At 52.5% G+C, this 14,884-nt stretch overlaps 1 protein-coding gene across 2 annotated transcripts; it reads left to right on the top strand.

Moving 5' to 3' along the window:
- Nucleotides 1-2,546: 2,546 nt before the first annotated feature.
- On the top strand, nt 2,547-14,233 carry P4HB (prolyl 4-hydroxylase subunit beta). Of its 2 annotated transcripts, none has more exons than XM_054083559.1 (11): nt 2,547-2,749; nt 3,787-3,993; nt 4,721-4,854; nt 5,073-5,210; nt 8,853-8,957; nt 9,222-9,347; nt 9,771-9,971; nt 10,643-10,763; nt 11,542-11,723; nt 12,134-12,220; nt 13,724-14,233. In XM_054083559.1, exons 1-11 carry the CDS (start codon nt 2,596-2,598, stop codon nt 13,730-13,732), a joined length of 1,464 nt encoding a protein of 487 aa, XP_053939534.1. In that variant the 5' UTR covers nt 2,547-2,595; the 3' UTR covers nt 13,733-14,233. The 2 variants fall into 2 exon arrangements, with proteins under 2 accessions (XP_053939534.1, XP_009557290.1); XM_009558995.2 differs by having other exon boundaries at nt 13,179-14,233.
- The last annotated feature ends 651 nt before the right edge of the window (nt 14,234-14,884 follow it).

Below are 14,884 nucleotides of genomic sequence, written 5' to 3'. Positions count from 1 at the left end.
CTCTGCTGCCACGTTCAGACATGGCAAGACCAGTGCGAACCCTGGAAACCTGCTGGCAGAATCATAGAATCACCAGGTTGGAAAGGACACACTGGATCATCGAGTCCAACCATTCCTAACAATCCCTTAAACCATGTCCCTAAGCACTTCATCCACCCGTTCCTTAAACACCTCCAGGGAAGGCGACTCGACCCCCTCCCTGGGCAGCTGTTCCAGTGCCCAATGACTCTTTCTGTGAAGAATTTTTTTCTGATATCCAGCCTGAACCTCCCCTGGTGGAGCTTCAGGCCATTCCCCCTTGTCCTGTCCCCTGTCACTTGGGAGCAGAGCCCAGCTCCCTCCTCTCCACAGCCTCCTTTCAGGTAGTTGTAGAGAGCAATAAGGTCTCCCCTCAGCCTCCTCTTCTCCAGGCTAAACAACCCCAGCTCTCTCAGTCGCTCCTCGTCAGACTTGTTCTCCAGCCCCTCACCAGCTTTGTTGCTCTTCTCCAGAGCCTCAACATCCTTCTTGTGGTGAGGGGTCCAGAACTGAACACAGTATTCAAGGTGTGGTCTCACCAGTGCTGAGTACAGAGGGAGAATCCCCTCCCTGGACCTGCTGGTGACCCCATTTCTGATCCAAGCCAAGATGCCGTTGGCCTTCTTGGCCCCCTGGGCACACTGCTGGCTCATGTTCAGTCACTGTCAACCATTACCCCCAGGTCCTTCTCCTCCGTGCAGGTCTCCAGCCCCTCTTCCCCCAGTCTGTAGCGCTGCATAGGGTTGTTGTGCCCCAAGTGCAGGATCCGGCATTTGGCCTTGTTGAACCTCATGCCATTGGCCTCAGCCCAGCGGTTCAGCCTGTTCAGATCCCTTTGCAGAGCCTCCCTACCCTCCACAAGAAGAGCTGCTACCTCCCCGCAGCCGTTGGCCATGCTGGCCTCTGCCCCTGTGTCTAGCAGGGGTCTTTCAGCAGGAACTGCCAGACTCAAGCTCCTGGACACAGAACAGCCCTCACAGAAAGCGGCTGGGGCACCACAGAGCAGCCACTCCGCTTGCAAACTCCACGGTGTAGCTGGAGCCTGTCAGGAGCCTCTCCCTGCTCCAGCCCTTCTCAGCAGGCAGCTGGTGTCTCCTGGCACTGGTGATAGAAGTAGTTACTCTTAAAAAAAGTGGGATATATTGATTTAAGCTAAAGCAGAATTAAGTTTCATCTCAGTAATTGTGTACTTTGGAAGTTAGACACAATGTTTCTCTGAGAGCATGTTTTCTTTAAAATGTTTTTCTCTAGACACTGTTCATTCTTTGAAAGCCCTAATGTCTTGTGTGAAGTATAATATGTGCTGAACAGATGTCTCTTCTGTAATTGCCTCTGTTTGGAGTTTTTTCCTTATCTCAAAGGCAAGGTCAGACAGGGCTGGAGCCAGCTCCAAATTAGCAAGTTTTGACTGTTCCTAAGTTTCACAATAACCTTGGAAAGTAATAGAACAGGCATAAGATTTCTGGGGAAATTTATATACATGCATGTAAGGGGGAAATACATTCTGCACCCAGCTTGTCTCAGTGCACACAACTGATGGAGATCCCTCCCTGTTGCCTGGCTTTAATAAACACTGCTCGCTTTCTACAACTCCAAACTGAGTCTTAGACTAAGAATTTTATTTTCCAGCATTTTCAGTATAACCACAGCACACACATGGCAGAGGGATGCCTGCTCTCTCCGCTCAGGGCTCTCCTTCCTCCACCACGCTCTAGGAACAGCCAGGCGAGGACAGACGCTCCCTGTGCTGCACCAGGAGATGCTGCAGCAACGCTGCAACGGGATGCTCCCCACTGTGGTCTCCAGGCTCACTCCTCACGGGTCCCCCGGTGGAGCTGCTGCAGGCCCCACGCTCTGCGCCTTTGCCACCATCTCCTACTGAGCCTGGCGGATGCAGGACCTCTCGTACCGAGCGCCACGAGCGGGGCCCGAACAGCCCGTTCCCGACCGACCGCCTCGGGGTCTGCAGCCAAGCAGATCAGGGCTGCAGGGGCCTAGGTGAGGCAGGGGCATGGCAGGGAGACGCACAGGGCTCGGCACTGCCGCCTTCCACCGGGGCCTGGGTAAGCCAGGAGCGTGGTGGGGACACACAGGGACCACCGCTACGGCCCCACGTGCCACCCCCTTATCTTCCGCCTCCCCTCACCGGAAACATCCCCTACTTCCGGCCGTGCCTGAGGGCGGTGGCCGCAGCCCAGTCAGAAAGCACCACGCGCGCCTGGCCGCGCGCATGCGCGGGACCCGCCCGAGTGCCACGTTCGAGGGCAGGCGGTGGCGCGAGGCGGAGGCGCCAGCCAATCGCGAGGCGCGCAGCGGAGGAACGGACCAATGGGCGCCCGGGGAGGGGGGAGCCAGGCCGACAGCCAATCATCGCCAGGGGGCGGAGCGCGCATCTCCCCCTGCAGGCCAATGGAAGTGGAGCTGCGCGGCGGGCGGTGCTCTCAGCCAATGGGGAGCGGCGGCGCGGCGCAGCGCTTCCAATGGGAAGAGGCGGTGACCGGGGCGGGTTTATAAGCGGAGGCGGTGCCGTGGCCGCACGTCTGTCCTGTCTGGTCCCGTCTCGCCGCCATCAGCGCCATGGCGGGGCTCCGTGCTGCTGCCGCGCTGTTCGGCCTCCTCCTGCCGCTCCTCGCCGCTGCCGAGCTGGAGGAGGAGGACGGCGTCCTGGTGCTGCGGGCCGCCTCCTTCGAGCAGGCGCTGGCGGCGCACCGATATCTGCTCGTCGAGTTCTGTGAGCGCAGCTGCGGGGCCGGGACCGGGAGATGAAGGGAGAGCGGGGCCCTGCGAGGGGAGCGAAGCTGGGAGCTGGGTTTTGTGTGGAGCCGCCGGGAAACGGGAGGAGGTGGCTCTGCGCGTCGTGCCCGGGAGCAAGAGGGAAAGGGGTCCCTGTGGGAGAGCAGAGGGGAGTCTGTGTGGGCCGCTGTGGCCCCTGGAGCAGGAAGAAGTGGGTTATACCGTGCTGTGCTTTAGAACGGGAGGAGGAGTCTCTGTGGGGCCGTCGTGGACCCGGGGAACGAGAGGAGGGGGCCTTGAGAGGGCTACTGTGGAAGGGAAAAGGGAGGGCCCTGTGGGGGTCACCGTGGCCCCTGAAGCAGGAGAGAGGGAGTTGTGCCTGGAAAGCGGGAGGAGGGCGTCTCTGTAGGGCCGCCGTGGCCCCGGGGAACAGGAGGAGGGGGCCCTGTGGGGACGTGCCTGGGAGCAGGAGGGAAAGGGGGTGGCCTCTGTGGCGCCGCTGTGGCCCCAGGGAACGAGAGGAGTGGACCCTGTGGGAGGAAAAAGGGGGATCCCTGCGTGGGCCCCCGTGGCCCCTGGAACAGGAGGAGGGGGCTGCGTGGAGCAGTCGTGGCCCCAGAGTGGGGGGAGAGATCCCTGCGGGGCTGTGCCCGGGGGCAGAAGGGAAAGCGGGGGGAGGTCCTGTTGGGGCCACCGTGGCCCTGGGGAATGGGAGGAGAGGGCCCTGTGGAGGCATGCCCGGGAGCAGGAGGACAGGGCTCTGCGAGGCTGACAGGAAACAGAGTTGGGGAATGCTTTGTGGGGTTGTTGTGGGCCCGGGGAGTGGGATGTGATGAGGTCTGTCGGGCTGCCATGGCCCTGGGGAGTGGGAGGAGGGGGCTGTGCGGGGCTGTGTCTGGCAGCAGAAGGGAAAAGAGGGGCTGTGCAGGGTCACCACAGCACTGGCAGTGGGAGAAGGTGGCTCTGCCCTGGAGCAGGATTGGGGGGCTCTGTGGGAGCGGGTGCTGAAAGCCCCACTGACGCCCTCTCCCACAGACGCCCCATGGTGTGGGCACTGCAAAGCGCTGGCGCCCGAGTATGTGAAGGCAGCGGCGAAGCTTAAGGAAGAAGGCTCAGAGATCCGTCTGGCTAAGGTGGACGCTACAGAGGAATCAGAGCTGGCACAGCAGTTTGGTGTGCGTGGCTACCCCACCATCAAGTTCTTCAGGAATGGTGACAAGGCCTCTCCCAAGGAGTACACAGGTGAGTGGAGCAGCAACGTGGCGGCAGGCCCTTGCCCGGCTCCCGCAGGGCAGCCAGGACAAGGTCCACGGCCATGGTGACGCTGAGCACATGTGCTCCAGGCTGGCACTGAGGAATGAGTCTGCCTTCAACAGGCTTCCTCACCTGAAGTCAGGGAGATCCCTAATGTGAGCTAAAGCAGATAGGGTTGTTTTTGCGTAGGAAAGCAAAGCAGTCCAAGTGTGACCTGGCACTCAGCAAGACTTGACTTGATCTGTGCAGCACCCAAAGATAAAAAATGCCTGGGCAGCTGGGTAAAGGGGTGAATGGGAGGTGTAAGGCAGAGGGGAGGAGGACCAGGGCAAGCAGAAATCAGCCATGCTAAGCCCTGTCATGCTGGGTGCTGAGGATGGCGTGCTGGTGTTGGTTTACAGATGAAAAGGTGGCGTATTAGCACAGAAAATGTTAATGTCATGGACAAGGGCTGTGTTGCTGGTCAAAGTTTAAAAACCTGCTTGGCCTAGAAGCAAGAGATGAGCTGATTCTGGGGAGCCCCTTGTACCATGACGTAACAATTATGGATTAGCTTAATTACACTAGGAGTGAAAAGGAGAGAGTTGCGTAAATGGTATCTTTATTCTTCCTGACCTCCAGGCTGGCTGCTGAGCTGCCTGTCTCAAAGCTGAGGGCTTGTTCTGAAATTTAGCTGGGGGAAATGTAAATGGTTGTTCTTATCATTCTGGTGTAGCTGGCAGAGAGGCAGATGACATTGTCAACTGGCTGAAGAAGCGCACTGGTCCAGCTGCAGCCACCTTGGAAGATGCTGCTGCAGCAGAGTCATTGGTGGACTCCAATGAAGTGGCTGTGATTGGGTTCTTTAAGGTAGGGTTTGTGTTTCCATTTTGGAAGCCCTTGTATGTGTCAAGGGCCTTTCCTGTCTCCTGCCCCGCGGACACCTGGCAGCCAGGGAAGTCTCTCTGCATTGTGAAACCCTTGCATCGTGCTGTACTTGATCTTCTGGTTCTCTGGCAGCCAAGCCCTGGGATGTTTGTGCTTTAGTTTGCTGTGCCCCATGTGAGATGCCTTTCTTTATTCTTCAGGATTTGACATCAGAAGCTGCCAAGGAATTCTTGTCAGCAGCAGAAGCTGTGGATGACATTCCTTTTGGGATTTCCTCCAGTGCTGATCTCTTCTCCAAATACCAGCTTAGCCAGGATGGTGTGGTCCTCTTCAAGAAGGTACTGGTTCATGCAAAGCACAAGCACCATGCTCAAGTCTCCTGCCTTTCCTTACCTCTTCTTGAATTAGTCAGATTCAAACGAGGACAGCTGAGAATGAAGCAGCAGAGAAGGTGGTCCTGTGCTGTCTCTCTGTTCCCAGGCCTTAGGGCTCAGTGGGGATCAGAGAGGAGCTTACATCCCCTTTGCAGGGTGGCAGAAGCCTGGGTCCCTTTGCAGGGCGCAGCTGCAGTGCAGGAACTTGCTGCTGGCAGTCTCATTGGTCTCCTGGCCCAGTGCTGCCCTCCCAAAGCTGCTGGGCTCTGGGTTTGAATTGTTGCTTCACTCATTTACCTCTTTCTCAGATATTTGGTGCAGGGCAGTAGTAACAGTCAGCGCAACCTAATGTATCTGTGGTTCTAATGAGTGAGGCTTTCCTGTCCCTTCCCGACCTTCCAAGGGCTTAAGTAGAGTGGTAGCCAAACTCTTGATACCTGCTGTAGTGCTCAGTGTTTGATCGTGGCTTAGCAACACCACTTTAGACACCTTCAGCGTTGGCCTCTGCAGTCAGTCCATGGCTATGTCCCAGAGTTCTCTCTCACTGCTATGCGCTCTGGAGCAGAGTGATCCCAACGAAGTTCCTAAGGGGATTTGCGGTTCCAGCTGACTGGGCTGAGGCAGTTTGGTTATGTGCAGAGGGATCGTGGCCACGTGCAGGATCAGAAATAATGATGCCACTTACTACTAAAATCTGAGTTGCTGAGATGAGATTCCTGGTCTGGGAAGACCAGCAGAGATCCCTGGATGTGGTGGTGCTGCAGGCATGGGTGCTGTGGCACAGAACAGAGCTGCCTGGGTTTCAGGCTGATAAAATCTGTGATCCAGGCACAGTCATAGTATGGCCATTTTGACCTTCTGGGGGAAGAAGCTGAATGACTTCATATTTCATTCATATGCTGGGATTTTGCAACTAGAAAAGCTGAGTGAGTGAAAGGAGCAGTGTTTTGTGCTTGACTGACCTACCCCCCTGTGTCTTGGCTTTCTTGCATGCGTAGCTTTGTGATCTTTATGCTCTATTTTCAGCTGATGCTAGACTGAAAGAGCTGCAGAGGTGTCTCATCTTGTGTTCATGTCATTTGTAAACACTGAAGTCCAAGAAAAAATACTCCTCTACAACTGGCTCTGTGTGGGGAGTCCCAGCACTGAGCAGGGCAGCACATGAGGCTGCATTGAGGGGCCTGGGTTTACAGCTAGGGTTGTTATGCCAGGGTGTTGGTTAGTCACCCGTATGTTTTCTCATGTTTAGCTCCATAGAATGGACTTGTGTTGCCTGGATCTGATGTGCTATCATCTAAAATCATGAGCCCTGTGGGCTCTGTTATGGTTTCCTCTGCTCTGGAGGAACTGGGGCAATGGCAGGACCAGTGTAAGCAGTGCAAGAATTTTCATAGTATCATAGTATCATTAGGGTTGAAAGGGACCTTAAAGATCATCTAGTTCCAACACCCCCTGCCATGGGCAGGGACATCCCACTAAATCAAGCTGCCCAGGGCCCCATCCAACCTGGCCTTGAACACCTCCAGGGATGGGGCATCCACAACCTCCCTGGGCAGCCTGTTCCAGTGTCTCACTGCTCTCATGGTGAAGAAATTCTTTCTAATGTCTGGTCTAAATCTGCCCCTCTCCAGTTTACACCCATTTCCCCTGGTCCTACCCCGACAAGCCTTTATGAATAGCCCCTCTCTGGCTTTCCTCTAGGCCCCCTTCAGGTGCTGGAAGGTCGCTATAAGATCTCCTCTGAGCCTTCTCTTCTCCATGCTGAACAGGCCCGTCCTCGTAGGGAAGGTGCTCCAGCCTTCCAGTAGTCCTCCTCTGGACCCACTCCAACAGCTCCATATGCTTCTTATGTTGAGGATTCCAGAACTGGACACAGTATTCCAGAGGAGCTCTCACAAGAGAGGAATAGAGGGGCTGAATCACTTCCCTTGACCTCCTGGCCATGGTTCTTTTGATGCAGCCCAGAATATATGGTTGGCCTTCTCGGCTGCAAGTGCACATTGCCGGCTCATGTTAAGCTTCTTGTCAACCAGCACCCTCAAGTCCTTCTCTGCAGGGCTGCTCTCAATCACATCATCTGCCATCGTGTACTGAAAATGGGAATTGCCCTGACCCAGGTGTAGGACCTTACGCTTGGCCTTGTTGAATCTCATGAGGTTCTCACAGACCGACTTCTCCAGCCTGTCTACGTCCCTCTGGATGACATCCTGTCCTTCTGGTGTGGCAAATACACCACTCAGCTTGGTGTCATCTGCAAACTTGCTGAGGGTACACTCAATCTCGCTGTCAGTATAATTGATAAAGATATTGAACAGCACCAATCCCAGTACGGACCCCTGAGGAACACTACTTGTCACAGATCTCCATCTGGACTTTGAGCCATTGACCACTACTCTCTAAATAAGACCATCCAACCAGTTTCTTATCCACCTTACCTGTCCACCCATCAAATCCATATCTCTCCAATTTAGAGAAAAGAGTGTTGTGTGGGACTGTGTCAAAGGCTTTACAGAAGTCTAGATAGATCACATCTGTTGGTTTACCTGTGTCCACTGCTGCGGTTACCCCATCATAGAAAGCCACCAAGTTGATCATACAGGACTTGCCCCTGGTGAAGCCATGCTGGCTGCCATTAATCACCTCTGTGTCCTCCATGTGCTTTAGCAGAGCTTCTAGGAAGATCTGTTCCATGATATTCCCAGGCACAGAGCTGAGGTTGACAAGTCGGTAGTTCTCAGGGTAGTCTTTTCTACCCTTTTTAAAAATGGGCACGTTACCCTTCTTCCAGTCACCTGGATCTTGTCCCGATTGCCATGACTTTTCAAATATCATGGAGAGTGTCTTAGCAACCACATCTGCCAATTCCCTCAGGACTCTGAGATGCATTTCATCAGGTCCCATGGACTTATATATGTTCAGGTTGCTCAGGTGTTTGAGAACCTTATACTCCTCTACTGTGTGAGGGCATCTACCCCTCTGGTCACCATCTTGCTGTCCCGTGACCCAGGAGGGGCAATGAGAGCAGTTCAGGCTGTTCTCCATAAGCATGGTCACCTTGGGCACCTCTGGAGTTGAAAGCAGTTCCTGGCAGTCTTGGGTGTGTCAGAGGAGCCCTGGAGGGCTGGGTGCTGTGGAAGCGCTCTGCTCTGAAAGGAGGGTGAGGTCCTTCAGCCTGTGAGTGTTGCCTTCTGCTTCTGTATTGGTGCCATGCTGTGGCAAAAACCCAGCGGGCTTTGCTCTCCCAGTGCTATCTGGGTGAGGTGTGTGTGCCTGCTCCATGGCTTGTTCCTGCGGAGCTTCCCCTGCACAGGGGCTTCTTGCCGCTCTGCCTCAGGCCCTCAGAGTCCTTCGTGGGGACCTCTTTAACAAATGGTTTCTTGCTGCCCACTTTTTGCTGTTGGGGTTGGTTTAAGGCTTTGCTTGCTGGGAACATGAACACCTTGATCCAGGTTTTATGTGAGTGTGTGGAGATCTTGAGAGACAGTCTGCTCTGAACAAATGCAGCTCAGATCATTGGGACAGCGACTGGTGTGGATGAGTCTCATTTCTTGAAAAAGACCGTATGGGGTAATGACCTGTTTTAATGCAGAATGTCTGCTTTTTCAGTTTGACGAAGGCCGCAACAACTTTGAAGGGGACCTCAAAAAGGATAATTTACTAAACTTCATCAAGTCCAATGCGCTGCCTCTGGTGATAGAGTTCACTGAACAGGTAGGTCTTCAGATGCTTGGTGAGACCTCTTGCCACAGCTGCTGTGGGAACATAACAGCTAAAACCCACAGGGGTATGGTTGTGTTGTATCTTAGAGCTGACGCCGGTTGGGGTTCTGTATGGAGGAATGCGAAGAACACAAGGGGAAGGAGTCATAAGTTTACTGTTCAAAGCTATAGTGTTGGAGGCTCCAGCCAGCACCAAGCTGGTCTTTACTCTGATTTACCTCTCTGCCAAAAATAACGTTTATTTTCTGCTCCTCAGACTGCTCCCAAAATCTTCGGAGGAGAGATAAAGACTCATATTCTGCTGTTCCTACCAAAAAGTGTGTCTGACTACCAAGAGAAACTGGACAACTTCAAGAGCGCAGCTGGAGACTTCAAAGGGAAGGTGAGATGGGTTTCTCAGATCATGCATTAAGTGACCACCTCCCACAGGGAGGTGTAGCTCTGTCTATATTCCCTTAATGTCTGTGGAGGAGGGCTTAAAGCTAGTGCTCACTCTCTGCCTGTCGCTGGATAAAAGGCAACTGAGTCAATTACAGGCTTGCACACTGCTGAAGGAATAGCAATTAAGTCCTAGCTTTCCTTCTTGTGGATGTAAACCTGACTCTGCCTTAATCACACGAGTGTCAGGCTCTGGTGCTCTGGTTCCACATGAACCGTTGTGGCTCTGGTGCTTGTGTTCTGATCAGGTGCCCTCTGGAAGGGCTTAGATCAGAAGAGGGGCTGGTTCATCTGCTCCTCATGTGTGAGGTGTTGATAGCTGTGGTACTTGCCTTCACCATGCTGCCTTTGCCTTTTTCCTCCAAAGATCCTGTTCATCTTCATAGACAGCGACCACAGCGACAACCAGCGGATCCTGGAGTTCTTTGGCTTAAAGAAAGAAGAGTGTCCAGCGGTTCGTCTGATCACGCTGGAGGAAGAAATGACCAAATACAAACCTGAATCGGATGACCTCACTGCAAACAAGATCAAAGAGTTCTGCAATAAGTTCTTGGAGGGCAAGATCAAGGTAATGCAGATAAATGCTGCTGGTGGTGAACCTGCTGGCATAAAAAAATGCTCCCTGTGAGGAGCTGTGTCAAATATTATGCAAGTAATCTGAAGAAAATCCTTCCAACTGATGTACAGAGTATCTAGCGGGCTTTGTGCTGAGAAATGAAAGGTAAAACCACTGGGGTGTGCAGACTGTAGGGAGCAAGCTGTGCGCTGGCATCTAGGTGCGGCTGGAGCCTGCTCTTCCTGCTCTCTGTGCTATTTATCCAGTTGTTCTTCTTCCCAGCAACCTGTGGAAGGTGTGAACTTTGTGTGGCACAGCTTAAAGAGCTTTCAGCTCTCATCTGCTTGAGGTAGCAGTGTGCAATGTGCTCCAGTAGTGCCTGTTCAGTCAAGCCTGCTCCTGCAGGAATGCTGCTGTCAGCAAGACTGACACCTTCCTACAGGGCTCACCTGCAGTTCTCTCTGCACAAGAGCACCTGTGAGTGATTCCCAGTTGTTCAGGGTGGGAAGGAGACTTCCTGTAAGCAGAAGAGGAAGCAAGTGACTCATCTGATTGCTCACAGCCTATGGTTGAGGCACTGAGAAAGGGGAGTTAAACTTGATGTTTCTGGGACGTGTGATTGCACATACATTCCAAGCAGCTGTGTAGCAAGTCACATCTCTGGATTTCACCTCTTATTCCAGCCCCACTTGATGAGTCAAGATATTCCTGATGACTGGGACAAGCAGCCTGTCAAAGTTCTGGTTGGGAAGAACTTTGAAGAAGTTGCTTTTGATGAGACTAAGAATGTCTTTGTAGAGTTCTGTAAGTACCTTTCAAGAGCCAATTCCCAGTAACTGGCATGAAAGGAGTGCCAAAATACTTCATGACCTGGATTAGGGAAAAAGTGTCTCTTGGAATTAGGCAACCAGCAGGTCTGAGGGAGGGGATTCTGCCCTTCTACTCTGCTCTTGTGAGCCCTCACCTGGAGTACCATGTTCAGTTCTGGAGTACTCGGCAGAGGACATGGATCTGTGTGAGTCCAGAGGAGGCCACGAAGATGATCTGAGGGCTGGAGCACCTCCTCTGTGAGAACAGGCTGAGAGAACTGAGGTTGTTCAGCCTGGAGAAGAAAAGGTTGTTGGGAGATTTTAGAGCTGCCTTCCAGTACTGAAAGGGGCTACAGGAAAGCTGGGGGGCGGTTCTTGATCAGGCAGTGCACGGACAGGAGAAGGGGGAACGGTTTTAAGCTGAAAGAGGGGAGATTTAGATGAGATCTTGAAGAGAAATGTTTTGCTGTGAGGGTGGAGAGGCCCTGGCCCAGGTTGCCCTGAGCAGTCATGGCTGCCCTATCCTTGGAGGTGTTCAAGGCCAGGTTGGATGGGGCTTGGAGCAGCCTGATCCAGTAGGAGGTGTTCCTGCCCACAGCAGGAAATTGGAATTGGGTGGCCTTTAAGGTCCTTTCTAACCCAAACGGTTCCATGAATTGAAGCAACGAAGAGTGCTTTGGCTGAAAAGATGTGCATGAACTGTGTCTGGGGCTGAGGAGGAGTGGTGGTGCTGTATTGGGCTGTGGTGTGAGCTGTGTGTTTGCAATTCACAGATGCCCCCTGGTGCGGTCACTGTAAGCAGCTGGCTCCAATCTGGGACAAGCTTGGAGAGACCTACAAGGACCATGAGAACATTGTTATTGCCAAGATGGATTCAACAGCAAATGAAGTCGAGGCAGTGAAAATCCACAGCTTCCCCACACTCAAGTTCTTCCCTGCGGGCTCCGGCAGAAATGTAAGAAGCCACTGCCCATCAAGAGGTAGCTTAGCTGCCTGCTTGAGTTCTGTTGTGAACAAGGCCTTTGGGAGGGGCCTCCATTCTGTAGGGATGGAACACAGTCTACAGGACATCACACACCCTTTGTGGGGGGCTGGGCTGTAGGAAAGAGTTTGAGGGTGGGAAGTGGGAATGGGGAAAGGAGGGAGTATAGCAGAGGAGAGTGCTCATCTGCAGGCTGTTCTTTCCTCGCAGTGATCTCTGAAGTCTAGTGGCTGAGCTGTTTTCCTTCGTCTCATATGGGTGAAGGTGAATTTTTAAATTCCCTTTTGCTTGGCATGTTGACTCTTGCTCAGAAAGAATTCTCCTCCAGGGGTGTGGTTCCATGGGTACCTGTAACCACTATCTCCATGTTTTTTCCTATGCAGGTGATTGACTACAATGGGGAGAGAACGCTAGAAGGCTTCAAAAAGTTCTTGGAGAGTGGAGGGCAGGATGGGGCAGCAGCAGATGATGTGAGTAATGCTAATACAGTACTCTGTGCCTTCAGAGTGTGGAGCATTGGGTGGGTCTGGTGCTGTGCCTGAACCCTCAGTCCAAAATAAGATCCTGGGTGGCTTTGTGGCAGGAAGGGATATTGTTGGTGAAGAAAAGTGCCAACGTCATAAAATGTGGTCTGCTCAGGTGCAGTCTGGCCACTGTTGTCCTGTAGCAGACCCCTTTTATTGAGAACCCTTCAGTTGGGTGTGAAGTTATCTTGAGGCACTCTTTTATCAGGGAGTGCAGCGGCAGGATGAGGGGGAATGGTTTTAAGCTGACAGAGGAGAGATTGAGATGAGATCTTGGGAAGAATTGCTTTCCTGTGAGGGTGGGGAGGCCCTGGCCCAGGTTGCCCAGAGCAGTTGTGGCTGCCCCATCCCTGGGGGTGTTCAAGGCCAAGTGGGATGGGGCTTGGAGACCCTGATCCAGTGAGGGGTGTACCTGCCCATGGCTGGGTGGGGAGAACTGGGTGGGCTTTAAGGTCCCTTCTAACCCAAACCATTCCATGATTCTATCATTAAATAAACGTTCTTGGGAGGTATAAAGTCAAATGTAGGGAAAGTGTGGGTACTGGAACTCTGAACTTCCTGAAGCCTACTCTGGTCATTGTGGAAACTGCTGGAGTATTTGCAGGACTTGTTCTTCATTGAGAACTGCTCAATGTGTGGAACTGGAGCAGGGTGATGAATATCACATGTGCAGTGTATCTGGGTGGAAGCTCCTCAGTGGTTGGGGTGGAGGGTGTTACAGGTGCTGGTCCCAGTTCCCAGGGGTTTCTAATCCTCAGTGTCCCCAGTTTGGAGCTCTTGGTTGAAGTGCCTGGATGTTTTGCTAGTGTGGCACAGAGCACAGTGAATGAGAGGTGCTGTTCTGTGCCCGGCTGCGGATATGGCGCCTGCTAGGCACCAGCAGCTGCATTTGTAACCCACACAGGATCTGGATGGCCTGGAGGTGGATGAGGAAACGGACCTTGAGGAAGGGGATGATGATGATGATCAGAAAATCCAAAAGGATGAATTGTAAAGAGTCTACATCGCCAAAAAAATCAGACACTAAATTAGCTGCTGCTGTTGTGCAGCCCAGTGAGTCAGAAACGCATTAAGATTTAAAGCAGAAGGTGAATGACTGGAAACCCAGGGATTGGCTTTTAAAGTAACACTTTACCCTCACTTGTCTGTACACTTGACTCTTTTCTTTCTGTTCATTGTTGAGAAGGGATCTGTCACCAGGCAGCCAGCGCGGCCAGCTGGGCTCTTTTTTTTTATTGCAATGTACTTTTTTTGTACACAGCTTTTCTCTGAAGTATTCTGTTTTTCTGGGTAGAAGCAGGTTGTGAAGCGGTAGCTCAAGTTTAGTGGCCCAACAATCTGGAGCCTTGCCACTAATGTTTTCCAAGAAAGATTCTTTTTTTTTTCTTTTTTTTTTTTTTTTTTTTTGCTTTTAAGTCTGAAGCTGTAGTTGATTTCTGCATCTGACAGGGTCCTTAATGGTCTTGGCTGTTCTTCCCTGGCATTGGTCTGCAGCCCGTGCAGGGGAAGAGGCGGTGTGCTGGTGAAAGCTGCATATGAAGGTACTTCTCTTTGCGCTGGCTAGATGTTTCCTTCCCCCTCTGCTTTAAGACACTTGGAGATGACTATTCCCAACACCTGAAAGGATGGAATACTGTGTGCACTGGCTGTGGCGGGCTCTGAGGGTGGAGGTGATTGCTGGGCTCGCAAGCTGAGACAAGACCTGTCTGCTCTGCCATTCTCTTGATCAACTGCAAGGCTCATTTGTGATCCCTTATTTCAAATGGTTTGACCAGGCAGGTGGGTGGTGTGGACAGGCCTGATAAAACAGATCTGACTCACAATTACTGGGTTTGGGGTTGAACTCAGACAGGGAATCACCGCAAAGACCTGAGCTGCGGTGGGCTGGTTCTTAGCATTCCGCTACAATAACACAGGAACTGAATTTGTTGGCCAAATAAAGTTGAGATTTTAATACTATCCTGTCTCTGTCTTTATTGGAACATTGAATGAACCTTTTTGACCTGAGTTTTCAGACTGCTCAAACTTCCACCAAATGCCATATTTTTGAGAGAAACCACACTTTTTGGACATTCCCATTCTTGCAGGTGGCTTCTGGTGCCTTAACCTGAAGGAATTCATGCTGCATAATCCAGCATAAGAATTTAAAGATGATGATGATGTGGCCAGATCATACCAGCTTGTGCAGGCAGACACCCTCTGTTAGCAGAGAGCGGACATTGGCTTGGGCACACTGAGCATGATCAGTTTCGCTTGCTAGCTGGCCTGAGATGAGTGGACCTCTGCTAGTGAGCTGTTAACCAAGGAATTTGTCTGCAGGGAAGCCCGGGGCTGCCTGTGGCTCCAATAGTCAGGCTCACATGATCCACTGAGCTATGCTGCTATTTCCAAACCAGTCACTTACTGCTGAAAATATTTTTGTTAGAAAATATGCTATAAATGTCACATGGGAGGGCACAGTAAAGCTGGAGGGCAGTGCTGGAGGCTGCTGGTGCCTGTCCCTGTGTGTGGGTGTACTGGGGCAATGAAACAAGCGCTGCACAATGCTTGTTTGTAGTGCCAGTTCTGGCCTCCTGCAGTGCCTCTGGGAACATAGCCCCTGCTGAGGCC

This window comes from Cuculus canorus, chromosome 18 (assembly GCF_017976375.1).
Source record: "Cuculus canorus isolate bCucCan1 chromosome 18, bCucCan1.pri, whole genome shotgun sequence".
In the NCBI taxonomy this organism is placed as follows: Eukaryota; Metazoa; Chordata; class Aves; order Cuculiformes; family Cuculidae; genus Cuculus; species Cuculus canorus.
Note: the sequence above shows the minus strand (reverse complement) of the source record. Positions and strands in the feature narration are given on the sequence as shown.

What these genes read in the sequence shown, in the direction of transcription:
- P4HB (XM_009558995.2), top strand. Translation starts at nt 2,596, where the DNA reads ATGGCGGGGCTCCGTGCTGCTGCCGCGCTGTTCGGCCTCCTCCTGCCG. An exon ending in CTCTCCCAAGGAGTACACAG is followed by an intron (nt 3,994 to 4,720) that starts GTGAGTGGAGCA and finishes ATTCTGGTGTAG; the next exon opens with CTGGCAGAGAGGCAGATGAC. An exon ending in TGATAGAGTTCACTGAACAG is followed by an intron (nt 8,958 to 9,221) that starts GTAGGTCTTCAG and finishes TCTGCTCCTCAG; the next exon opens with ACTGCTCCCAAAATCTTCGG.